Source organism: Rattus norvegicus, chromosome 13, assembly GCF_021556685.1.
Source record: "Rattus norvegicus strain SHRSP/BbbUtx chromosome 13, alternate assembly SHRSP_T2T, whole genome shotgun sequence".
Classification (NCBI taxonomy): domain Eukaryota; kingdom Metazoa; phylum Chordata; class Mammalia; order Rodentia; family Muridae; genus Rattus; species Rattus norvegicus.
The window spans coordinates 50,239,217-50,263,591 of record NC_141546.1 but is presented as its reverse complement, the minus strand read 5'-3'; the positions used below and the strand labels follow the sequence as shown (position 1 = coordinate 50,263,591).

General features: G+C 51.6%; 1 protein-coding gene across 10 annotated transcripts; it reads left to right on the top strand.

The window, feature by feature from the left end:
- The first annotated feature begins 4,089 nt into the window (after positions 1-4,089).
- On the top strand, positions 4,090-24,211 carry Inava (innate immunity activator). 10 transcript variants are annotated; one of them, XM_087580471.1, is made up of 11 exons: positions 4,658-4,898; positions 7,741-7,981; positions 10,579-10,730; positions 11,320-11,444; positions 11,940-12,056; positions 12,675-12,897; positions 17,155-17,208; positions 17,943-18,153; positions 18,379-18,552; positions 21,304-21,988; positions 23,350-24,208. In XM_087580471.1, the coding sequence occupies exons 3-11, from the start codon at positions 10,676-10,678 to the stop codon at positions 23,440-23,442; spliced, it is 1,737 nt and encodes a 578-aa protein (XP_087436597.1). In that variant the 5' UTR covers positions 4,658-4,898; positions 7,741-7,981; positions 10,579-10,675; the 3' UTR covers positions 23,443-24,208. The 10 variants fall into 10 exon arrangements, with proteins under 10 accessions (NP_001127974.1, NP_001421112.1, XP_087436596.1 ...); XM_087580473.1 differs by lacking the exon at positions 4,658-4,898 and adding an exon at positions 4,972-5,574; XM_087580476.1 differs by lacking the exon at positions 4,658-4,898 and adding an exon at positions 5,524-5,574 and having other exon boundaries at positions 18,382-18,552.
- The last annotated feature ends 164 nt before the right edge of the window (positions 24,212-24,375 follow it).

Below are 24,375 nucleotides of genomic sequence, written 5' to 3'. Positions count from 1 at the left end.
TTGTGGAGAGCCAATTCAATTTCCCCATAGTAATCAGGAGCTCTCATGCCTCCTAACACTGTTATTTCTCTCTCAGCCTGTTGGTTTAAGGGCATTAGAAGCCTTTAATGACCAGGGGAAAGTCTGAGCTTCTAGTTCAATAGAATGTTTGTTGTGGCTCCTTGACTCCTCCCTCTGGGACCAACACTTCTAGGCCAGCAGAATTTCAGATTGCAGGAACAGAAAGAGAAAATTCCCTAGAGGGTCACTAGGAGTGATAGTGAGTGGAACTATTCCCTTTTCCATCCCTTAATTCCTGGACCTGTGGATCCTGGCTATGGGAGAAACTACCATATATTGGACACTGATTCAAAACATATACGGCCTTCTGAAGAACTCTGACCCAGTCCTCCATGACACTGTCATCTAATTGGTGCTGTAACTTTTCAAAAGAACACTCCATCTTTGTACGAGACCGGCTGCTTCAGGATGGTGGGGAACATGGTAAGACCAGTGGATTCCAGGATTGCGGGCCTACTGTCGCACTTCTCTGGCTGTGAAATAAGTTCCTTGGTCAGACATAATACTGTGTGGAATAACATGACAGTGGATAAGGCATTCTGTAAGGCCACGGATGGTGGTTTTGGCAGAAGCATTATGTGCAGGGAAAGCAGGTGCATAACCTGAATAATATCTATTCCTGTAAGAACAGAATGTTGTCCTTTCCACAGAGGAAGCGGTCCAATGTAGTCAACCTGCCACCAGGTTGCTGGCTGGTCACCTTGAGGAATGGTGTCCTATCTGGGGCTCAGTGTTGGTCTCTGCTGCTGTAGCCAGGTCAGACTTGGTGAGTGGAAGTCCATGTCATTGAGCCCAAGCATAACCCCCACCTCTGCCGCCACGGCCACTTTGTTCATGTGCCCATTGAGCAATGACAGGGATGGCTGGGGAAAGAGGCAGACTGTCCACATAAAGGGTCATCCTATCCACTTTATTACTGAACTCCTCCTTGACTGAACTCGCCTTTTGGTGAGCATTTACATGGGACACAGATATCTTCACATCCTTTGCCCATTTGGAGAGATCTATCCATGTACTTCTTCCCCATATGTCTTTTTCACCAATTTTCCATTCCTGATCTTTCCAAGTCTCTGACCATCCAGCCAATCCATTGGCTACAGCCCATGAGTCAGTGAACAATCGTACATCTGGCCATTTCTTCTTCCAAACAGACTGCAATACCATGGGTACTGCCCGATGTTCTGACCACTGTGAAGATTTCCCTTCACCTGTATCTCTCAGGGTTGTCCTGGAAAGGGGTTGTAATGCTGCAGCTGTCCACTTCCGGGTGGTGCTGGCATAACGTGCAGAGCCGTCAGTGAACCAGGCCCTAGTCTTCTCTTCCTCGGTCAGCCGATCACAGGGAACACCCATGAGGCTATAGGCGCATGCTTGGCAGCAGACAGCATTGTAACAGGAGCAGAAACCACGGGCATTTGGGCAACTTCTTCATGTAACTTGCTTGTGCCTTCAGGACCTGCCCAATCACGTATATACCACTTCCGTTTAATAATAGACTGCTGCTGTGCACATCCTACTTTACGACTTGGAGGGTCTGATAACACCCAGCTCATGATGGGCAGATCAGGTCACATGGTAACCTGGTGTCCTATGGTCAAACATTCAGTTTTTACTAAAACCCAATAGCAGGCCAAGAGCATTTGTCAAGGGGAGAATAGTTGTCTGCAGAGGATGGTAGAGTTTTGCTCCAAAATCCCAAAGGTCTCTCCTGTGATTCACCTATAGGAGCCTCCAGAGGCTCCCAACAGCATCTCCATCTGCCACCGACACCTCCAGTACCATCGGGTCAGCTGGATCATGTGGTCCAAGTGGTAGAGCAGCTGCACAGCAGCCCGGACCTGTTGAAGAGCCCTCTCCTGTTCCAGGCTCCACACAAAGCTAGCAGCTTTCCAAGTCACTTGGTAAATGGGCCTGAGTAATGCATTCAAATCCCCGGACTCCAAATAGACCCACTAAAAGTCGTGCTTCTTTCTTGGTGGTGGAAGGGGCCGGGTTTAATAACTTATCTTTCACTTTAGAAGGAATATCTCTGCAGGCCCACACCACTAGACTCCTAGGAATTTCACTGAAATAAACAATCCTTGAATTTTGGGATTTATTTCCCATCTTCTGATACCCATATGTATTACCAATGAGTCCAGAGTGGTTACTACTCCTGATCACTTGGTCTAATCAGCATAATGTCGTCAATTTAGGGCACCAGTATGATATTCTGTAGAAGCGACAGACGGTCGAGATACCTTCTAAGTTATGACACTGGGCAGGAGAGTTAATATATCCTTGAGGCAAAATTGTAAAGGTATACTGCTGGCCTTGCCAACGGGAAGCAGATTGCTTCTATTGGTCCTTATGGACAAGTACTGAGAAGAAGGCATTTGCTAGATCAATAGCTGCATACTAGGTAGCAGGAGATATCTGAATTTGCTCAAGTAATGAAACTGCATCTGGTACAGCAGCTGCAATCGGGGTTACAACCTGATTTGGTTTTCCATAGTCAACTGTCATTCTCCATGATCCATCTGTCTTCTGCACTGGCCAGATAGGAGAGTTAAAGGGAGATGTGGTGGGAACCACCACCCCTGCATCTTTCAAGTCCTTGGTGGTGACACTGATTTCTGCAGTCCTTCCAGGGATATGATACTTTTTTAAAAAAAATTATTTATTATTCTATGTATATGCGTACACTGTAGCTATCTTCAGACACACCAGAAGAGGGCATCAGATCTCTTTACAGATGGTTGTGAGTCACCATGTGGTTGCTGGGAATTGAACTCAGGACCTCTGGAAGAGCAGTCAGTGCTCTTAACCGCTGAGCCATCTCTCCAGCCCACAATACTGTTCTTGATTCACTATTTTCTTTGGCAGAGGCAACTCTGAAGGCTTCCATTTAGCCTTTCCAACCATAATAGCCCTCACTCCCCAGAACAGGGAACCAATGTGAGAATTCTGCCATCTTCTAAGTGTATCTATCCCAATTATACATCCTGGAACTGAGGAAATAACCACAGGATGAGTTTGGGGACCTACTGTGAGTTGAACATTAACCAAATCTCCATTAATCACCTGTCCTCCATAAGCCACTGTGGCAGGCCACAGTATTTCTTGGGATTTCCTGGGATCAGTGTCAGTTCAGAACCAGTATCCAATAGATCCAGGAAAGTCTTTCCCCCAGTCTTCTGTAACTGTCAAAACCTTCTCTCTCCTCTCCACCCCTATCTTAAATCTCCTACAGCTCGAAGGTCCTGCTGAGTTCCTTTGCCAAGATGTCTTGTACATTCTGCCTGACAAGGTCCCTCTTTAGAAAGCACACTCGTCTGGCCAGGCTCTGGGGACGCGCAGCCTGGGTCAACATCCACTATCCTTTGGTTCTTTGGTTTTCAAAATCATACTAGCTTTATCTAGACTTAAGAACCCTCTAGTGAAGGAGTCTGGACTTGGAACCGCCATGCTTGGCCCTGACAAGGGCAGCACAAATGTAAACAGAACCAACGGAAAAAAGGAAAGCGCAAGTTTGAATGAATGGACGGTTTCGCGGGCTCGTCGCAAGCAGCAGGAGGCGCTGCCCGGAGTGAGTGCCTTGCCTCCGAAGCCGGAGTTCTGCCCGCCGCCCCCAAAAGGGACACGGCTGGGAACTCAGGAGGCGAGGCGACCAAGATTCGATCGAGCCGCAGTCCCTGGCCGCCAGAAGGGATAGGCGAGGGGGAGGGGCGCGCCGTCTCCTTTCATTCTTCCACGCTAGGGTCTTCGGAATGAAAACTGCCCCCAGCCGGGCCAGAGCGAGGGGATGAAAGGCGGCCCCTAAGACCTCTAGTCGAGCCTCGTCCCGCCCAGACTTCAGAAACCGGTCTAGCAGGGGGTGTCCCATCACGCGGCTGCCCGAATGCGGGAGATAGGGGGCAGCGTCGTCCCTCGCGATGTTGCTCCCGCAGGGTGCACACTGGGGCTGGCACCGTTCCAACACAACGTGAGGCCCCGCCCCGTCTCTTGGATCAGAATCTCGAATCTCTTCTAGCATTTTCCCCTCTCTCCACAGGGCCTTTGGTATGCCCCAGGGGACAGATGTCTTGGGATCTTTAACATTTGGGATGCTGCAAATGCCGAAGTTAAATGAAATACCTCCGGGGAGGGGAGGACCGGGGGAGCCTTGGGGAGAGGGAAGATGGGCGGGACCAACAGGTCCTGAAGCTGCGCGACGGGCTCAGGGGGCGCGGGGGCAGGCGCGGGGCGCCAGAGCTCGGTGGGACAGGTAAGGCAGAAACTTAGTGAACGGAGCGCGGGAGAACTGGGGGGAATCGAGCTCCTGAACCTCGGTCTTCATCCTCTGCAGAGGGAGTCTTGCAGGGAAAGGGGGTAATTTTTCCAAAGGGTTGAGAATTCCCGGATTTCCACCCCAAAGCCGTTTCCAACCGCCAACCTTTCTCCTTCGACTCTCTCCCCGGACCGGTGGATCTCCTGGCCAGGTTCCGAGAAGGCAGAAAGCAGGCAAACAAAAGAAGCCCGAGTCCCAGGCCAGCCTGGAAGGAGAGGGCGCGGTGGGGGAGGGGCTGGGGGGGCAGGACAAAGGGGTTTTTTACGGAGAGCCTTAGAGGTTTATTTCAGGGTGCATCTTCTGTTACCTCGAGTTCTCCATCCTAGCTTAGTTGAGGTGAACACCATTCCTAGTGGCCAGAGAGGAGAGTGGAGAAAGCAAACGAGATATTCTTCCACCTCTCCTGCCCAGAGAGTCCCCGACTATTTCCCGTGGTCCCCCCCCCCCCGCCCCGGCTGTGAGTTGCTGGGACTGGCCATTGATTTGTAATTGCGGGAATGCTGGTGGCTGTACTTTGCTGAGTGCTGTGGTAAGGTTGAAGAACTTGGTTTAAAAAAAACTTTGACTCCTAAAGTATCACAGGAAACTTGGAAGCAACTTTAGGGGCAGCGGAGAGAGTGGAGTATGTTTGGTTACAGGTCTGTGCAAGAGTTTGGACGCGAAAGGTTTTGAAGAGGTGGTTTTCGTGGAAAGGGCTGCCTTCTAGATGGAATTCCACTGCAAGGAAACCTCACTTCTTCACCTGTCCTTGTAACTAGTGCTCTGGGATCTGGGATCAGGGAAAGTGTCAGCTACCTGCTTCCTAGAGTTGGGTGCTGAGTTCCAAGTTCCATGCTACCTCCGGATCACCTATCCTTTGGTGTTGTCTTCCCTCAATACTCATCTTGACCGGAGGACTGTTGGCTTGTCAGCCTAATTCCAAACCCTAGATTCTAGGGGGTTGGGGAATACTGAGTGTAGACTTGGAGTATTTAACAGTTAAGGATCAGTGCAAGCAGGTTGGTCTGTAAGTCCAATACTGAGCGACGGACTGCTACCCATCTTCAATGGAGGCCCGTGCCAGCGCTGAGTTTCTGCAAAAAGAGAAAAAGCTCAGCTGCACAGCTGACCTGCAGGAGGCCCTGAGGAGAAGTCTTCCTCCCTGATCGGTGGGCAGAGAAGAGTGAGGGAACTGCTGATTGGCTGCCGGGCTTGCCTCTTTGCAGGTTGCATATTTCTTGGGGTGGGTTTGGGTGGCGGTTATGTTCTGCTAGAGGGGATTTGGGTTTATGATGTCAGTGACCCGGCTTCTGCTCAAGTCCGTTCTTGAAAAGCTGGTTTTTGAGCACTGAGAATCATTAGTGAAGGCCTGGAGGCTTTTCCTGGAAGACAGTTTAAAGAATTTATGTCCTGGTGTGTACAGGCCTTAACCCGATTTTGCTTTTTGTCCCTGAATTCAGATGAGGTTACCTGAGGCCAGAGTTCTCAGTTGAGTCTAAAACTTACACCTCAGGCAGCAGCAGCAGTAGCAGTGCCTATGACTTTCCCTTGAGGTCGGTTATATGTAAAGAGTTTCATTCATCGGTTGTTTGGGACGACCCGTTGCTGGGTCCTGTTTAATGTTAACAATGAAGCGTACGTGATATGTTTTTATAGTTTCAGAACTGTATTTCAGCATAACCGGACTTCGTAATTGGCCTCTTAATTTTATACACTAAAAATGGAGCTATTAGCTGATTCTAGAAACTCCAGCACAGTCCCCAGTTGGAGCTGGGGGAGGGGCCTAGGCAGCTCAAGCCCTTTCAGACGCTGGAAGAACACGAAAACCTGTTGGGGGATGGGAAGGGACTTCAGTCTTGTGGAGGACTTTATGGGGGAGATCGGAAGGGCCGTGCGGTTTTTTTGGGAGGTTCAGAGAGCACCACAGTGGGGAGGGTCTGTCCCCTGTGAGGGCCCTTCAGCTTCTGCTTGGAGGAGGTGGTCAGCCTGAGGGACTCTGGGGCTAGCATTGTTTGGAAAGAGGGTGTGTACAGGAATGTGAAGGTATGGGAGGGGGTTTTGTGTGTAGAAGGAATGGGGTTGTTGGTGAAGGGTGGTGGCAGCCTGTGACACGGGAGATGCTTAACAGCCAGCTAGGGCACGGAGAGCGAGGACAGTGTTGCATGGGGGCTGGGAGAAGGAAGCAGCTTGGGTCTATATTGAGACCTGATACCTGGGTCCCAGAGGTGGAGGGTGGGAGGTGAGGAGACAAAGATCTGAGAGATGCAGGCCAGTCCGCTGTATCCTTCTAGCCTCTGGGAGCAGGCAGCAGGCAGCCTCAGCGCTGCTGCCACTCGAAAGCAATGTATTTTAAGCAAATTTTTGTTTGCTTGAGGGTCCATGGACAGAGAGCCCGGAGGCTGACTTTTTGCCTGGACCAAGGTCCATTTTAGTGAGTGTGGAGAGTGAGTTAAGGTTGCTGCTACTGTTGTGTGGAATAGGGAACAACTGTAGACTGCAACCGGCGTGTGGTGCTCTTAATGTGGCTGGGATTAAAAGAAATCAGCGCTATCTTCTTTCTTCCCAGCGCCCTGGAGTCTCTGCAAAAGCACCCTGGCCTGTTTCTGTTGTCCCTTTGGTTTTGTTTCTTTTCTAGGTCCTTTTCTAGGTGTCTTGGGTTTTAAACCCAAGACCTCTGGCTTGTAGTCGGCCAATGAGTTCCAACAACTCCCAGCAGTCTTTTCCTTCTGTTTTTATTGTTTTTGTTTGCTCAGTCTGTTTGCTCAGGTTTACTCTGTTGCCCAGGCTGATCCTCAGTCTACCAGCTCCTGTGATCCTCCTGCCTCAGATCCCAGTAGTTGGGACTGCAAGTCGCTACTGGTGCCTGCCACAACCCCCAGCTCAGTCTGAGGTTTTTAGATCCTAGTCTGGGAGACTGAGGCTATGGTGTTCATTCATGTGTGTGTCAGGAGAGCAATGATTCTGAGAGCCTACGGTCCCTAAGATGCCCCCTGCAGAGAGTTTCTTACTCTGTTTTCGTTTGTTTGTTTTTTGTTTTGCTTTGTGTGTGTGTGTGTGTGTGTGTGTGTGTGTGTGTGTGTGTGTGTGTGTGTCTTATTCCTCAATTTCTAGAAAGAGAAAATGAGACAAGGGAGTCAAGAAGAACCATACAAGACAGGAGGGAACTGGAGGACACTGAGGTATTTCGTAGTTCAAGCACGCTGTATTAGGGTTTTTTGTGGCTATGGAAATTTGACTCTACCGCCTTCTGGTTCTCTTTCATGGGGAGCCCCTTTTCCCTGCTCCCCTCGGCCCGGAAGTGCAGAGGCCTAGGAGCTGCCTGCCGGCAACTGCCAGCAGCCGGATTAGTTCAGGGAAGGACTTGCTCACCTGCTCCTCCTCTCTGACTCAAGTCATAACAGGTAACCTGGTTCCCCTGGCCCGGCAGCCTGGGCGGGACAACAGGCAGGCGGGACCTGATGAGAGGGAGCGAGAGCCAGGGGGCGCCTAGCCGCGTGAGGAGAGCTTCCCGGGAACGAGAGCACCGGGTGGCCTGTTTGTGACCCGGGAGACCCCCAGGTGGCATGAGAGGTGCTACAAAGCTCTTATCTGGAAGCAGGAGTCTTCCCTGATCTGGACTGAACTCTGGAGCAGGTGAGAGTGGGGTGGGGTAAAGCCAGTGGGGTTAAGCAGCAAGCAGACCAGGAAATGGGGGGAGCCCAGCCAGACGTGGCAATATTCCCCTACCCCTAAGATCATTGCTGGGCTCAAGGATGATAGGGGACTGCCAGTGGGTTTGGAAACAGGGAGCCGGTCTCTTTGAGCAGGCCTAAATTTCCAACAGAGATGAGCCGGGGCAGAGAGGACCTGGCTTTGGAGGCGCGTTTGTGATAGGGAGGATTCCCAGTGGCTTTCCTGAGGTAAAGGATGCTGGAGTTTCCCCTCCTCCTTCTAAATCTTTCTCCCTTCTGCTTTGTCTGGGGATAGCTTTGAGCAGTTGATAGCTGCTGGGGATAACTTTTGAGTGTCTGGGCTGCCTGGGGAACAGCAGTGGGACAGAGACTCCTGGATTGGGGAGGAGGTGGGGATGTTACTTAAACTGCCCTTATCTAAAGTAAGAACTTTCACACCAAGGCCCTATCTTTTCTGGGTGGGTCTGGGTTGCCCTTGTGGACTCGGGGAAAGTTCCCTACATTGGAGAGCTGTGCTCTGTGTCTGTACTGGTATTATTCTTTGTCTGGTATTGCCCAGAAGGTCCTAATTCAGGCATAGGGACTGGGGAGGGCCTTAGGTCTTTCTGATTTTCCTTGTCCTTGTGAGGCAAAGTGGGGCTTAGGAGGCCAGAGACCTTCCTCTAGTGTCTCAGGAAGCTTCACAATTGAGTGTGGAATACAGATCTCTGAGCCTGTGCTCCTTGCCCTCCTCAGAGCAGCAAGTGAGCCCAGAGTTGACCCTGCATCCTACGGGGCCCATGGTAAATAACAGCCTGGAGGAGAGGCTAAAACACCCCGTCTCAGAACGAATGCCCCTCTTGTCTGCTACAGCCTGAACCCACCCTCCTTACCCCCCCCCCCAGCCCGAGGGAGGGCCTGAGTTATTTTAGCCTTTCAAGGCAACTTCTTAGTGGTTAATAATTAATTAACAAGTGTGACTAATTGATAGCTTCCCTCCCACTTGCCCCCTCCCTCTGTCCAAAGCAAACGGCTTCAGGTGCCAGCTGCCAGCCCTGATAGCCAGAGCCCTGGTTCTGCTTCCTAGTTTAAGATGATCTTGTTCTCTTCTGGGGAGGGTGGGAGAAAGGCCTGGCTGCCTGCTTCTCTGTGCTGGAAAGATGAAAATCACCCTAAGCTTCTGGAAGCTCCAGGGGTCATTATGGCCAGTCTTTGATGTGTTTGCAAAACCACCTCATCAGCTTCTCTTTCTTTTATTCCCCATTTCACTCTCTAGTCGTTCTTGGAAAACTGAAATCCCAGAGAGCATGTCAATTTCAGGGCCATGGTTTTAGCTATTGCTGCCCACGGTGTCCTGAAAAGCTAGGCTGGTTACCCTCTCTGGGGCTTAGGTGGCGGACATGGGGAGCATAGCTGACAGTAGTGCCCCCTCTTCTCTACCATTCTGCTTGTCTGTCATGGAGGGGCGAAGCCCCCCTCCCTCCTCACTGCAGCGTAGTGCTCTGGAGGCAGCAGGATGAGCCCCAGACAGAAACTCCGAAGGACTTTTGGACTCTTGCTCAATGGGCTGACTCAGTGAGGAGGTGGCTGCCCTCTCCTTTCCAGACCTCCGCCTGGACTCCACCCTCCGCTCTCCACCTCTGCTCTAGCCAGCAGCTGCCAGCCCTGGCCAGCTGGGATCCCACCGAGGGTGTGGGTTTGGGAAAGAGATAGGGGTGGTCACAGGTGTTGTTTTGGTGAGTGGCGTGCTGGGCCGTACCTACACCATCAAAAGTGCCGTCCAGTTGTTGGGAAATGGGTGTTTTCCTTTCTGTCCTTGGTAACTTCCAATCTGCCATTGCCTTCACCAGCAATCCAACAGACCGCCTGCACCCTAACTATGGGGTGTAGGGTCTTCAGGTTAACTCCCTCTTGAGGAGTCTCCTAGGTGTACTGGTGACTGGTGGTTCAATGCCACTCTCTGCTTCCCCTGCCCGATGAATGACCAGAGCCAGAGAACCTGGTGCACTGGCCCCTGGGCCCCTGACCAGCTTTGGCTTTGTGCTCAATGTCCAGGCATTCTCTCACAGTGCTTTCTTTTTTTTTTTTTTTTTTTTTTTTTTTTTTTCGGAGCTGGGGACTGAACCCAGGGCCTTGTGCTTGCTAGGCAAGTGCTCTACCACTGAGCTAAATCCCCAACCCCATCTCACAGTGCTTTCAACCAGTGGGACAGTAGGTCATGCCTCACGTCCCCCATGTTCACAGGGACAGCCACACTTCGTGAAGAGTCCTTGTCATCTCGTTTTGCCATCCTGTCCAATCTTCCCGTCTCCCCCTTTTCTTCTCCCTGTTCTTTTTCTTGTTCTTGCACAGCCACCAGTGCAGTAAACCCCTTTGGACCCGGAGGACGTTTTGGGGAGGAGGCCTTGTGGGGGGAAGCTAGGCTGCACCCTTGGAATGTCCTCCCACCCCAGAGAGCACTCTGAGAACACCTCACCCCAGATCATTCCAGAGACACAATCCACACTTCCGTTCCCCCACCCTCGAGCATCGAGCCACAGGGAGGCTTCATAGGACATTTTGGTTGTTATCGTCTCTTAGAAGCTGGGAAAACTCCAGACTACCTACACATCCTGGCCCAGGCTGGGACCGGCGCAGCCCCTCCTTCCTCGCTGCCCCCTCCTCCCAGAAACTCATCATGGAGAGTAAGGATGAAGTCAGTGACTCTGACAGCGGCATCATCCTGCAGTCTGGTGAGTGGGTCTAGGAAATTCCCCGGCCCTGGTCCCTGACTCTGGAGTGAGTCCCTAGGCCCTGGGCTGGGAAGGGAGGGGATAGTAAGGCTCCTGCTGGAGAAGTGGAAAGCCTGAAGATTTGGCACTTCAAGGAACTGCTGTTCTCCTTGCTGGTGCTTCTGTCCTATCTGGAGCAGGGATCTGTCTCTTCATCTTCAGCTCCAGTGCTCACTAAGAAGTTGAAAAGCCGTAACTCTCTGGTGTTAATGTCCCATCTCTACCAAGCCCGAGCCTGTGGTTCTAGTCTGGCCTGGTTTTGATAGAGGGTAGGAGAGGAGGAGGAAGAGAAGACACAGTTCTGACCACGGGCCCCTCCCACACACGCAGGTCACCTGGTGGGACAACTCTCCCTTTGAACTGTAATGTTACCAACCTCCGGGCAGCCAGGAGACATGATGTGGTTGTGGCACAAACCCTAAGGGCTAGCCTGTAATTTGTGGGCAAGCATGAGATGGTATGGGTGTGTACTCCCTCAGAGGTGGCCAAGAGTGTTCTAGGGATGCCTTGTTTCGGCCTTCCTGATCAAGTGTCCCTTATCTCCCTGCAGGCCCAGACAGCCCTGTCTCTCCAATGAAAGAGCTGACCAACGCCGTGCGCAAGCAGCAAAGGGCTCTGGAAGCAAGGCTGGAGGCCTGCTTGGAGGAGCTGCGCAGACTCTGCCTGAGGGAGGCGGTGAGGCTCCTGGAGTCCCTGCCCCCCCATGAACTTAGCATTCATCTGAGGAGCCCCGAAACTATGCCAAGGGGGAAGCCCTTTTAGGGGATTGGAAATTAAGACTGAGGTGTGGGCCTAGAGTTTCTGTCATGTGGGTTTGACCAGGACACTGGGTAGATCCAAGCAGCAGTTCAAGTCCAGGAAACTAAGAGATGAGGGGATGCAGGGGGGCCAAAGAGACGGAATCGAGTTTGATATTTGTACCTTGGGGTCAGGGTGGCCCTCAGGAGGAAGTGACCTGAGGGAGTAGAAGGCAGAGGGAGGAGACACAAAGTTTGCTTTCAAGGATGGGAAAAAAGACAACTGTGGCAGACGGGATGAGGTGGGCAGGGGTACAAGTGCCAGCCTCTGGAATACCATGCGATGTGGAGCAGGATGGCAAGTTTAAATGGTTGGTCGATGGCTGGGCAAGTGGCAGGTGGAGGGGCCTAACTTGACTTTGCCCCCCTCCAGGAGCTGACCGGTACTTTGCCGGCAGAGTATCCTCTTAAGCCAGGCGAGAAAGCCCCCAAGGTCCGGCGCAGGATCGGAGCAGCATACAAACTGGACGAGTGGGCCCTGCACAGAGAGGTGAGGAAGGCCAGAGGGGGAGGTCGCTATACTTCATCCCCAAAGGCTGACTCCCGAAACAGTCCAGCGCACTGGCAATCCCTGTCACCCGGTGTGGGTGGTGGCCATGTCAGTCCCAGGTTTCTCACGAGTAGTGCAGATGTCTCTGAGTAAGTCTGCCATCTCAGCAGCATGGCCTCAGTGGGCAGAGGATTAAAAATACCAATAACCAGCTCAAAGAGGCAGTTGCCTATTAAGGGAGGTCAGTGTGGCATGAGGCCTGTCCTTTCTCAGCCTAGATGGAAGGAGGTAGATGACCCTAGATGACCTTCCTCTAGGAGAGATTCCCAAGGGTTGACATGCTTGGTCCTTTGGGGTCAGGAAGGAAAGTGACCTCCTTAAGTCTTCTCCCAGTCTGGCACAGCAGGTAGCAGGGGGTGGGACAATCATGACAACTTTTCAGGACACTGACACATTGGCTCTAGGCGGCTCCCAGTGCGCCCCGCCCCCATCCCCACCCCTTCACTGTGTATCCCTGGACACTGTAGTCTGCTCACATCTGGGTCAGAGCTGCTTGGAGTCTTCCGTCCCCCAAGTGCCGAAGACCCTCTTGGCCCTCACTCCCAAACCCTCCCTCAGGATCCCCTGAGCAGCCTGGAGCGCCAGTTGGCTCTGCAGCTTCAGATCACCGAGGCGGCTCGCAGGCTCTGCGCAGAGGAGAACCTTAGCAGGCAGGCACGCAGGCAGCGGAAGCACGCTGCGCTGCAGGAGGAGAAGAAGCTGCGGGACCTTCAGCGCTGCCTGGGTGATCGGCGGCGGAACAGTGAGCCCCCTCCTTCCACTGTGCCCTCCCTGGGCAGAGGTGAGCCCACTGTCCTGAGCCAGGCAGTCCTTACAGCTCTTGTGGGACGGCCAGTGTAGCCCTGCGTTAATGTTTCACAGTAGCGCCATCGGGGTATTCCTTCCTGGGTCCACACAGGTCCTCTCTTACCCCTCAAGGCATCTCCACTCTGGAAGAACTTCTTCATTCTGTTTCCTCCTTTTGCATCTCCTGCATAGTATACCACTTCTACAAGACTTTATGCACAGAAGGCATTTCTCTGCTTGATCGTAATCCAAGGGTTTATTCAAACTCAAATATTATCTTCAGGGAAAAGTGTAGTAAGCCAAAGGCTCTACAGGGATACACTTTCTTCTAGCTTGTTAGGCATCCTTAGGGATTGGCTGTTGCTATGGGTAGCCAGTGACTGATGGGTCCGGGGCCACATGCTCATGGGTGTTTAGACTGAAATCCAGTTGTGCCCTCACAGTGCCTTCGGTGTCTGTCACCGGTCAAGAGTGCTGAATCATTCTTGTAGCCTAGTAACTGAACCCTAACCCAGAGATGGGTCTGTGGGGCACCTCAGAACCAGAGGCAGCCGAATGACTGCAGTGTGTCCAGTCTGGTGAGCTTCTGGTGCTTTAGAGCCCCAAGGTGAGACTGTTTCCTTTGTCCTGACCCAAATCTTGCTTGTCAGGTTAGGACTTGTGGCCTCCGTTCTTCCGCTCCCAGCTCAGCTCTCCTCCTAGGAGTCTCTTGCTTGACTGTGACTGAAGGAAGTGATGTGAGGGACCAGCTGCTCTTTACCCAGAGCCTCAGGCTCAGCTTGGGGAGTAACAGGCTCCCTCGTGCCCCTGTCCGTACTCGAATAGCAGCTGGCGATTCTTCTCTTCCCTGGCTAGACACGCGGTAGAAGCCTCGAGGTCCTCACAGGTCCCCATGTGAGCCTTAGGCAGGCATTCAGCACCTCTGACCTCCGGGACGACATGTGTGAACAGACACCAGCCAGGCCGCCTCTGGAGGCCAGGAGTAGATGGGAAGGAACAATGTGTACTTCTCAACTGACCCGGAAACCCAGGCCTAGTGGCCAGACCATATTTTGCATTCAGTGCCATCACTGTCACCCTCCCCAAGACACTAAGGAAAAAGTCATTCTTTACTCTTCATTTCCCACAGGCCCTAGGTATGGTAAGGCTGACTGAGCTATAATGGTCCCCAAGGCCCACCTCTGTACCTAAAGGAGCCATTAGTATAGAGATGTGACCTGTCTCAGTCCCTCCGCCCTCCTGGTCCCTCTCCACGTGTACCGTTCAGAAGTTCCTTTGCCCATAGGCGCTGGCATTGCTGGGAGCTTTTTCGAAGGGCGGGGCTTGGGGGGGAAGCTGTCACTACTGCTGCCATTGTGACTGATGACACTCCTTGTTGGAAGTAGGGAAGCAGGCCAGGACATGCCTAGGGCTCTGGCTTAACACTGTGTAGGAGGGAAGAAGGCTGATATTCTCAGGTCCTTTAGTCCGAGAGAAGACAGAGAGCAGAGGAAACCAGCTGGTACAACCAGTGACTTGTGTGGCTCCTGCACGGACCCCGCCCTCCAGACGGGCCTGAGGTTCTGGGTTCTAGTGTCCCGACTTGGGAGCTCCAAGGGAGGTGGCTCTGGACTAGCTGCTCCTGTTCTGCAGCTCCTCCGTCAGCTGTACTCACCTGGAAAGGAGGAAGTAGAGAAAGATTAATAATTAGCTTGAGGCTAGAGGGTGTTTTGAATTAAAAAAAAAAAAGCAAACAAACCAAAAAGAAAAAAACAAAAAAGAGGGTCAAAACAAAACTCCACCCACCCACCTCCACTCCCCCTTTGCACACAAGGGTTATTCAATTTGAGAAAGTAATTAGCCAGATGAGGGTAATTAGTCAGCTCTCTGCAGGTGGCAAGAAGCAGACAGGTAATTGAGCTAATTTTTACTGTGAGCGAGCCTAAGAACCTGTACTCCTCCGACAGAATGGGTGCTCTGTCGGTGTTTGTTGATTGACTGCGTCAGTCTGGAGCAACCCTTGTCTAATAGGAACCCAATGATGATAGAAATTCTGTGTGTCCAACATGGTGACTGCTAGCCCCATGTGAATGTGAACTGCGCCCCCCTCCCCCATAACTGAGGGGCTGGATCTTCTCTTTTTTTTTTTTTCTTTTTTTCGGAGCTGGGGACCGAACCCAGGGCCTTCCACTTGCTAGGCAAGCGCTCTACCACTGAGCTAAATCCCCAACCCCGGGGCTGGGTCTTTAATTTGAACTAGTGTGGCCTCGTATCGTATGGTTTGATTTGTCGGGCAGGGTAGCTTTGTAAGAATGGTCTCACAGTTTCGTCTCCGCCTGGGGTATTCTGCCACGGCGCCCGCGGCAGGGTCATCGGCAGGGTCATCCCTGCAAAGCCAATATGTCTCCAGACTTCCCTCAGAGGGATGCAGGTTTTGGCCCACAAAATCAATGGTCTTGCTTGTGTGGCTCTTAGAGGTCTTCTTCCCCAGACCTTAACCTTCTAAGCAAAGCCTACAGTCTGAACCCATGATACACTAGCGGACTATGAAACACTTGGGTAATCCCTTCAACCTGACATTTGCCAAATATAAAATATTTTCTTAAAGGTTTTGTAAAAGACAAAAAAACAAAAACAAAAAAACCCCAAAAAACAACAACAACAAAAAAAAAAAACCAACCAAACCAAACCAAACAAACAAACAAAAAAAACCCCAAAGAGAACAAGGATTCAGTTCTTCCACTGAGCCCAGAGCAAAGGTGAACTCTTAGTTCTGTGAAGCCTTGACTGGCTTCTGGGGTGGAGCAACTCAGAGGGTAAGAACTGCTGTGGCAGTTTTCTCTATAAAGATCTGGATAGCAAATACTTTTAGACTTTGTAGGTTGAACCGTCTCATATGGCAACTCTACCATGTAAGTGCTGATGCAGCCTGACATCACGAGTCTGTACGTGTGTCTCAGTACAACTTTATTGGTGAAGCCAGCTCTGGTTAGGTGAACTGGACTTGGTTTGTGGGTCAAAGTTTGCCAGCTCCCCATCCCCTCTAAATTTTAACCCCCAAGACAAGGTTTCTCTGTGTAACCTGACCTGTCTTGGAACTTTCTCTGTAGACCAGGCTGGCCTTGAACTCACAGAGATCCTCCTGCCTCTGCCTCCAGAGTGCTGGGATTAAAAGAGTGGGCCTCCACCACCCAGCCATGCCAGCCTCTCTCCTAGCAGAAGATTTCAGAATGACTAAGACCGTTTGCCCTTAGAATTTTCTGGTAGTGATGTGTGCTAAGTGGTAGGAGAGCCAATCCAGGAGCGTGGGTTCCTTAGAGTGCAGGCTCCCGCCAGACTGTCTGGGTGTGAATTCTTAGTCAGCAGCCTTTGTGGACAAAAACCTCCTTGCTGAATGGGTAAAGGGCTGGGTTTCCTCAGTCATGGAGAAGATAGCATCTACCTTAGCTGTTAAGGGATTACACGAATTAGCGAATGCAACACATGTAGGGAAGTATTAGCACAGTAGAAAATATTAGCCCTTATAAATGTTGCTTTCTTGTCTTCAGACAGTTGGAAATGATTTCTGGGTTCCACGTGGGTCAGACAGACACAGCCTCAGACTCCAAAGCTGTTGGGGGTGGGGCAAAAGCAAAAGTAAGCCCCTCCCCCGCAATTTCCTGAGTGACAGCTGCCATTGTCTTACTTGTAGCAGCTCCGTTTCCCTGAGGCGACTCACTCAGGCAGAGCACCTTGGGACACTTACTTACTCAGGGCCAGCTGGCCAGACCCTGACTTAAGTTGGTCTCTCCCATTCTCACAGCCCAGCTTTCTGCCTTTCTTTTGTGACTACCATAGGTCTCTTGCATTTGAGACCGTGGAACCAGGTTGCATTTGTGATGTTTGAAGATTATAGACACACGGGCAATGTGCTTTGCGTCCTATGTGCCTTCTAAAGTGGCTCTCCTCTGTTAACAGAGAGCCCTGCTTGTGTTGGCTGATGGGAGCCAGTGCTCCAGAGTGTTGAAATGGCTAATTCAACGCCAAATGGTTAAGGCCAGAACCATTTGAATGTGATTGCAGTCCCATCTCTTGTCTCCCCACCCTAGTCGGTCAGCCTTTTTTCTACCTCTAAGGACTAAGTTCCCGAGGCACACGCATTGTTTAGCACATTCCTGGGGGATGGGGAAGGGGGGGGTAATTCAGTTGCTGTCCTGGTAGAGGAATTGGGCTAGGGTTTGCTCAACTCTGGGCTCATAGTCTCACTTCTCTTTCCTCCCTCTGCCCCTTCCAGAGCTCAGTGCCTCTGATGACAGCTCCCTGTCAGACGGGCTACTCCTGGAGGAAGGTGAGATACAGTTTGGGGACTTGGTCAAGACAGTGGGGGGTTTGCAGAGTTTCGTAGTGAAGACTCTCACGGTGGGACTAGAAGGCTTAGGGGTACTAGCAAAAGGTCTTTGTGAGTTCTGATGTCAGAGCTGTCTGGGCACATGACCGGCTGAGGGTTGAGGATGGGCTAAGCTCCTCTTTCAATGGATCCTTTTGATGAGGAAGGGAACGGTGAACTCTACCCTGGCCTAGGAGTCTCCTTCGCTCTGAGGCTATATTTGGGTGGGGCCAGTTAGAGTCGAGGAATGGTCTACTTAAAATCATTGCCGTGGTTGTAAAGAAGGCAGCGCTGGGGAGGAAGCACAAGAACTGTGGATTAAGGGCCCTGTTTAAAACCACTAAGAATGTCAGGTCAAAGTGGACTAAGAAGGCGATGCAGGCGTGGCCAGGGTGTGCCCAGGCCAATAAGGAAATAGGGAATTTAGGTGAGGCAGGAACAAGAGAACTAGTTAGCTGCAGAAAGGCACCATAAGTAAATGCTAGAAAGTGGGGTAGAGAGTCAGAGAGGAAGCAGGTGTAGATTAAATAGGGCTGGGAGGGAGGGAGTCCCTAAGGAAGAAACAGCTTTTCTTATCTGGGATTGGGGCTGTGCCTTGGGGCAGTAGGTCAAGGCATTGAAGAGGGAGCAAGGCAAGGCTGTGGAGGTACTCGCTAAGCCGGTTTCCCCAGGCTCTGCCTTCTCTGCCCCTGCAGAAGACTCCCAAGCGCCAAAACCTCCCCCAGAGTCACCGGCACCACCTTCACGGCCTCTCCCACCCCAGAGCCTTGAGGGCCTGCAGCCAACAGGACCTGAATCTGGCGGCCTGGAACGAGCCCCCATCCAAAACAGTCCCTGGAAGGAGACCAGCTTGGACCACCCCTATGAGAAGCCACGGAAGTCTTCCGAGCTCAGTAGCGAGTCCAGGTCAGACCAGGGAGGAAGGAAGTAGGAGAGAGCCTAGAACAAGGTGAAAGTGACAGGGTGGTCCAGATTGGGGGCGTGGATGGGGGTAGAGTGCAGGCGAACACACTCCTTAGCTATGTGATGCTGGCGGTGACAGTTTGTTGGGGTGCTGACACTTTGTACTGTTCCCTTTGGGGCTCCCCTAAAGACATTGCTGTCACTGACTTAACCTTTGACTCTTTGCAGCAGCCCAGCTACCACTCCTCAGGACCAGCCCAGCCCCTCCAACCTGTGGGTGCTGGATGCTGCCTCCTACCAGGTGGTCCCCATCCGAAATGTTCCTGGCCAGCGTCAGGGCCGCACCAGTGCCCCAGCCACCCCTGAGATGCAGGGCAGGAGGGGCCAGTCCCAGTCTCTGAGGTAAGATGGCTGCCCCAGAGGTGCAGGGAACATCCCATTCCCATCCCAAGGTACGAGGTTCAGCTGAGACACCCTAGGTGACACATGGCTAGTGCCTTGGGTACTGCTTTGTATCCCTCTCTGGGGTGCATCTCATACACGAAGAAAGCAAGATTTGAGGTTTCTAGCCTTGCCCTGTTTTCTTGCACTGGAAGATGATGGGAGTTTATTGTTGGTCTCTGACAGTGCATAGTTCTCTTTTTCAGTTGATGCCCACTTGGTTCTCATTATTCATGGTAGTTATGGTCTAGAACATTGCTGTAAACACATGAGCTCCTATAGCAGCGCTTCTCAACCTGTGGGTCAGGACTCCTGTTAGGGGAGGGGGACTAATGACCCTTTCCTCAGGGGTTGCATTAGACCATCGGGAAAACACAGATGTTTACGTCAGGATTGATAACAGCAAAATTGCAGTTGTGACGTAGCAACGAAAGTAATTTTGAGGCTGAGGAGTTTCTGTTTCTGTGGAAGGACTGGGACACTGTAACTCAGTCTGAGTGAAGTGGGTCTGGCGGTCTTACTTTCGCTACAAGGCAGCTCACAGAAGCTGCAGGGAATACCTCAGCATCGCTTCTGGGGCCATTTCAATACAAAGTAGCCAGGTATGCTGCTCCCAGCACTCAGGAGACAGAGACAGGTGGATCTCTGAGCTCCAGGGCAGCCTGGTCTACGTAGCGAGGTCCAGAATAGTCAGAACTACATTGAGAGACCCTGTCTCAAAACATATAAGCAAACAAACACACAATAATATAGTGATCTGCCCCCCAGGTGCACTAGGTATGCCACAGGAAGTGGAAAGCACCTCCAACTGTGAGCTGAAGTAAATCCTTCCTTCCTTAAGTTGCTCTTGTCTGGTATGACACACGGCACGTGACCTTGTATTTAGGTCTGTTTCATTGTGTGGGCACAGCTGGGGCTGGAACCCCTGGAAACTGACCATCCTCCTGCCTCAGCCTCCCTGGCGTGCTACCTTTGGTGCTACCTCACCAAACACAGCACTTGATCCTTGTTCAGTCTCTCCTGGAGACCTGTGCTTAGAGCAATCTGAATTCTTGGCTGCTGCATCAAGTGACCATTGAACGACCTTTGTCATTCACTGTGGGAAATAGCTGACAAGAGCAACTTAAGGAAGGAGGGTTTTACTTTTCGGCCCACAGTCTGAGGTGCCGTCCATTATGTAGGAAAGGCCTGGAGGCAGGCGGATGAGGCAGCTGGTCACTGTGCATCTGCAGTCAGGAAGGGAGAGACGTGAATTCTGGTTCCTAGTTCACCCTCAGTCCTTCTAATTCAGTCCAGGACTTTGGCCAATGGGAAGGTGCCACCCATATTTAGGGTGGGTCTTCTCACTTTAAATAACCCAATATAGAACCCCTCCCCATCCCCCAGACATATCAAGAGGTCTGTCTCAGAGGTGATTCGAGAGCCTATCACATTGACAAGAGTAGCCATTGCAAAAACACGGTGTATATTGACTTTGGACTTAGCAAGTCAATTTTATCAAGTAGACGGGCTGGCATAGACTAAGCCCACGGATAATGAAAATCAGTGTAGGCTCCTTTGCAAGCCACCTGGTGATTGTTTTAGTCAGCGAGGTCTGAGAGGCAGCATCAGCCACAGCGACCTGGCATGGCCAAAGGTAGCATCTAGCAGCTCAGAAGTAAAAACAGCATACCTTATATTTTACCTGCTTACCCAGGTCGTTTTATAAGCAATGTGTACCAAAAATTTTAAAAGGCAACCCAGCCCCGTGCCCAGTATATAAACAAAGCAGAGGCTAAATTCTAGCCCTCCCTCATCCTGTGCTTCAAGTGCATGCCCTTTGGAATATAGGAAAGCTTTTCACATTTAAATTAGGTGCTTAACAATGTCTAACCACTAAGGAATGCTACTAACATACTGTACCCTCGAAGGCTGGAAATGTGATAGGAGTGTTGTAGAATGTTGTAGAATGTTGGCTCTTCCTATTGTTGGATTGAAATCGACTGAGAAACCAAAATACTTTAAAAAAAAAAAAAAAAAGCACCTCGAGGCTGGAGTGATGGCTCGGTGGTTAAGAGCACTGGCTGCTCTTCTGGAGGCCCCGGGTTCGATCCTCAGCACCCACATCACCCTGCACAACTGTAACTCCAGTCCCAGTGGATCTGACACCCTCACACAGACGCTCATGCAGGCAAAATACCAATGCACACAAGATAAAAATAAATCGTTAAAAAAGACCAACATATGCATCGAACATGTACCAATTCTTTGTGCAGGCCTGGGATTGGGCCTAAGACTTAATTCATGATAAGCAAATATTCTTATCTCTGAGCCACATTCCCTGCCTCTCAGATTCTGGTCCTCATTCCTAAGTAGTACAATGTATGAACTAGTTACATGATATTTACACTGTGTTACAGAGTTACTCCAGAGATTAAAGTCTACCAGCCTTTTGTATGTACTACTTCCCTATTTTGTGTGCGCTGAATTTCATGGCTCAGGAATCAACTTATCCTGATATGGAAAAGTCTGGAAGGGAACAAGAACAGTATAGAAATATGGCATCCAGGGAGGGAATGCTCGCTCTACCTCTGCATGTGAGGACAAGACTGGGTTGTCTGCTCTGCGGAGGTCTGACCTGAGTAAGACCTAGTATATGCTCATTGCTTTGGCCTAGGGATAGGTCATAATTCATTACTCCCCAACTGAATGCTTTCCTGTTTTCCTCTTCAGGGTGGACTCCTTCCGAGCAGGTGCGGAGGGCCGAGGTCGCAGTGCCTTTCCCCGCCGCCGCCCCACTCATTACACAGTGACGGTGCCAGACTCCTGCTTCACACCCAGCAAGCCCCCACTGCCGCACCCTGCCTGCCATTCCTGTTCTGAAGACAGCGGCTCTGATGTCTCCAGCATCTCCCATCCCACCTCACCCGGCAGCAGCAGTCCAGACATCTCCTTTCTGAGGCCCCTCTGTCCCCCTGAGACTCCTCGCCACCGTGGAGCCTGGGGCCCAGCCTGTGGCAGAGAGCTGGTCACTCATTACCCTAAACTTCTGCTGCCCGCTGGGTACTTCCCAACCGGGCGCTATGTGATGGTGGCTGAGGGCCACCTGCCGCCGGGCGAGTGGGAGCTGTGTCGTGCAGCTGTGGGTGCCGCCTATGACGAGGAAGGTGCACCCCTACGTTACCAGCGGCTGGTGCCCTCCCATAGCCGCATTGTGCGCACACCCTCACTAAAGGACTGTCCTGCGGGCCGGGCACTCAGCAAGGCAGCTGTGTCAGAGGAGCTCAAGTGGTGGCATGAGCGTGCACGTCTCCGGAGCAGCCGCCCCCACTCGCTCGACCGCCAAGGGGCTTTCCGTGTTAGGAGTCTGCCTCCTGGGAGGGAGAGCTTCGGGCGGGCCTCCGTACCCCGGACACAGGTACAGGTCCCCCTGGAGGAATGAAATTAGACCAGCAGAGTACTGGCTGAGTAATTACCAGTTAGGAAAATTAGACCAAAAAGAGAATTATTTCCTCTTGGCTTTGGAAGGCACTTCTGATTTCCCTGGGGGTGCCTCTTAATTGTGCCTGCTGTGTCTAGTGTCTAGTGCAAGAGTGCATACCAATGTGCCCTGGTAAAGATTGTCCACACAGATAGCTTGGAGATTTTCCCCCTAACGGCTTCACAGACGATCCACAAAACAGATAAACTTCTCAGAACCAAAGGTGCAACCCAAATTAACCCCTGGAATTTCCTCACTCGAAGACCCAGGGACAAAAGTGAGAATCTGGAAAATGGGTTTATAGAAAACAACTCCCTATAGCCGGGCTGGGAAGGAGATGGTCTCACAGTTAACAGCTAGAGTACCAAGTTCTGATTCTATCCCCGCTTAAACTACATGGCCCCGTGAGGTACTTAACTCTTAGACTTCTGTTTCCCCCTCTAAAAGATAGTTATAGTGAATTACCCCTCTCACGGGGTGGATAAGAGGCTGAAATGGTTAAAGCAATGTACAAGAGTCCTAGATCAGCAGCAATTGCTCTGTGTCACTGGAGCTCCCAGAGGGCGGGGTGTGTGTGTGTGTGTGTGTGTGTGTGTGTGTGTGTGCGCGCGCGTGTGTGTGTGTGTGTGCGCGCCACGAGCGTGCTAGGTCGTATCGGAAGTAAGTAGGATTATGAACGCTCTGACTTTGGGTAGGGGTGCAGCCTTGGTTTCTGTAAGCCCCATTTCTTCATCCTGGGACTGAGGCTAGCCAGCATGAATCCTTTCTTTATTCTCCCACCCTGATTCAGAAGGCTATGCAGGGGACACGCTCTAGAAGCTACCAACAGGCTACTTCTTTGAGACCCCAGATTCTCAGCAGCCCAGCTGCATCATCCCCCACACCCCCGATTCTTTGGGCTGTTGCAGCTGCCATCCCTGACTGGGCAGCACCCTGGCCCAGTCCCAGGCCATGCACGCTCTAGCTGACTGTGCCTCTCCCTTCCTGCGAGCCTGGACCTGTCTTTGGTCTAGGCTTGGCTCATCCTAACCTGTCAGACAGGGACCGTGATGAGACATGGTGAGCCCAAAGGTGGAGAAGAAGGTCAGGGTGCCCGTCACACCCCTAAGAACCTGGAGTGGTAAACGGATCAGGGGTGGGTACCTGGGGACATCATTCCAGGGAGGGCAGGAGCAGAGCCTCCAGGCTTCACTATTGATGGTCTGTGCCTTTAAGCAAAAAGAATGGTGTGAGCTTGCCGTGATGACATTTCTACCCAGTTTGCTCATCTGCCTCTCCTCTCTCCCTGCCTGGGACAGGTGCCCCCAGTGTGTGTACTTCGGAGGTCGCCAGACGGGGCCCCCGTGCAAGTCTTTGTGCCTGAGAATGGAGAGATCATCAGCCAAGTGTAACTCCTCTGAAAGCCTTGCCCAGTACTGGAAAAGACTTAATATTGGAGCTGGGATCGAGGACCCCATCACTCTTAAGTGCTTCTTTCGGCTCTCTTACCGTCGTCGCCGGCCGATGACCCAGAGCTGAAACCTTTGTTTTTTACGTGTTTTCCAGAAGTCCGGACCTGAAGCTTTACATCTGTGATTTGTCTTCATGGTTCTTATAATATGATCATGCTTTATCCCCCAGAGTCTGGCCTTTTGGATTAATGTCGCGCTGGACTAATCGACAGCACTTGTCTCCTTATGCAGGGCAAGTGGCATAGAGGGCCCTTTGAGGCTTGGGCCTTCTTTCTGAGATAGCTGCTGCTTCTTGCTGGAGGCAGGATGTGGTTCTTCCTCAACAGAGACTCGTTTCCCTTGTTTCCCAGATGCCAGGCAGGACTCTCCTTTATATGCTCTGTGACGTACACCCAGGGCACAGGGCATTTCTGTCAGTGTTCTTCCCACACCCTATAGTAGTCCCACCTCCACTTGCCATATTATATGGCTTCTGAGCCCCTTCCCCAGTGTATAGATGCCCTACCCTGACCCCAGTGTATTCTCTGGATCCCTAAGTGCCTTAGATTCTGAGTCACAGAGCAGGGAGATTTCTGAGTGCTGGTACCTCCCATGCGTGACCATCCCTCACATTAACTTATTGGTCTTACCTAACAGCTATCTCGTGGTTGCACAGTGGTAGTGCCAAATACGTCAATAAAATCTGATTGGCCCAGCTGAGGATGAAGGATTCTGTGTGTGCTGAGTTTTTTTTGTTTTGTTTTGTTTTTTTTGAACAAATGCAGTGAGGGCTTCTAGAAATGTCTGCCTGACCTTTCCAACTGGTCTGGCCAGGACTTGAGGGAGCAAGTGGAGTGGCAGACGGAAACTCATGCTGCTTCTCTGACCAAAGGG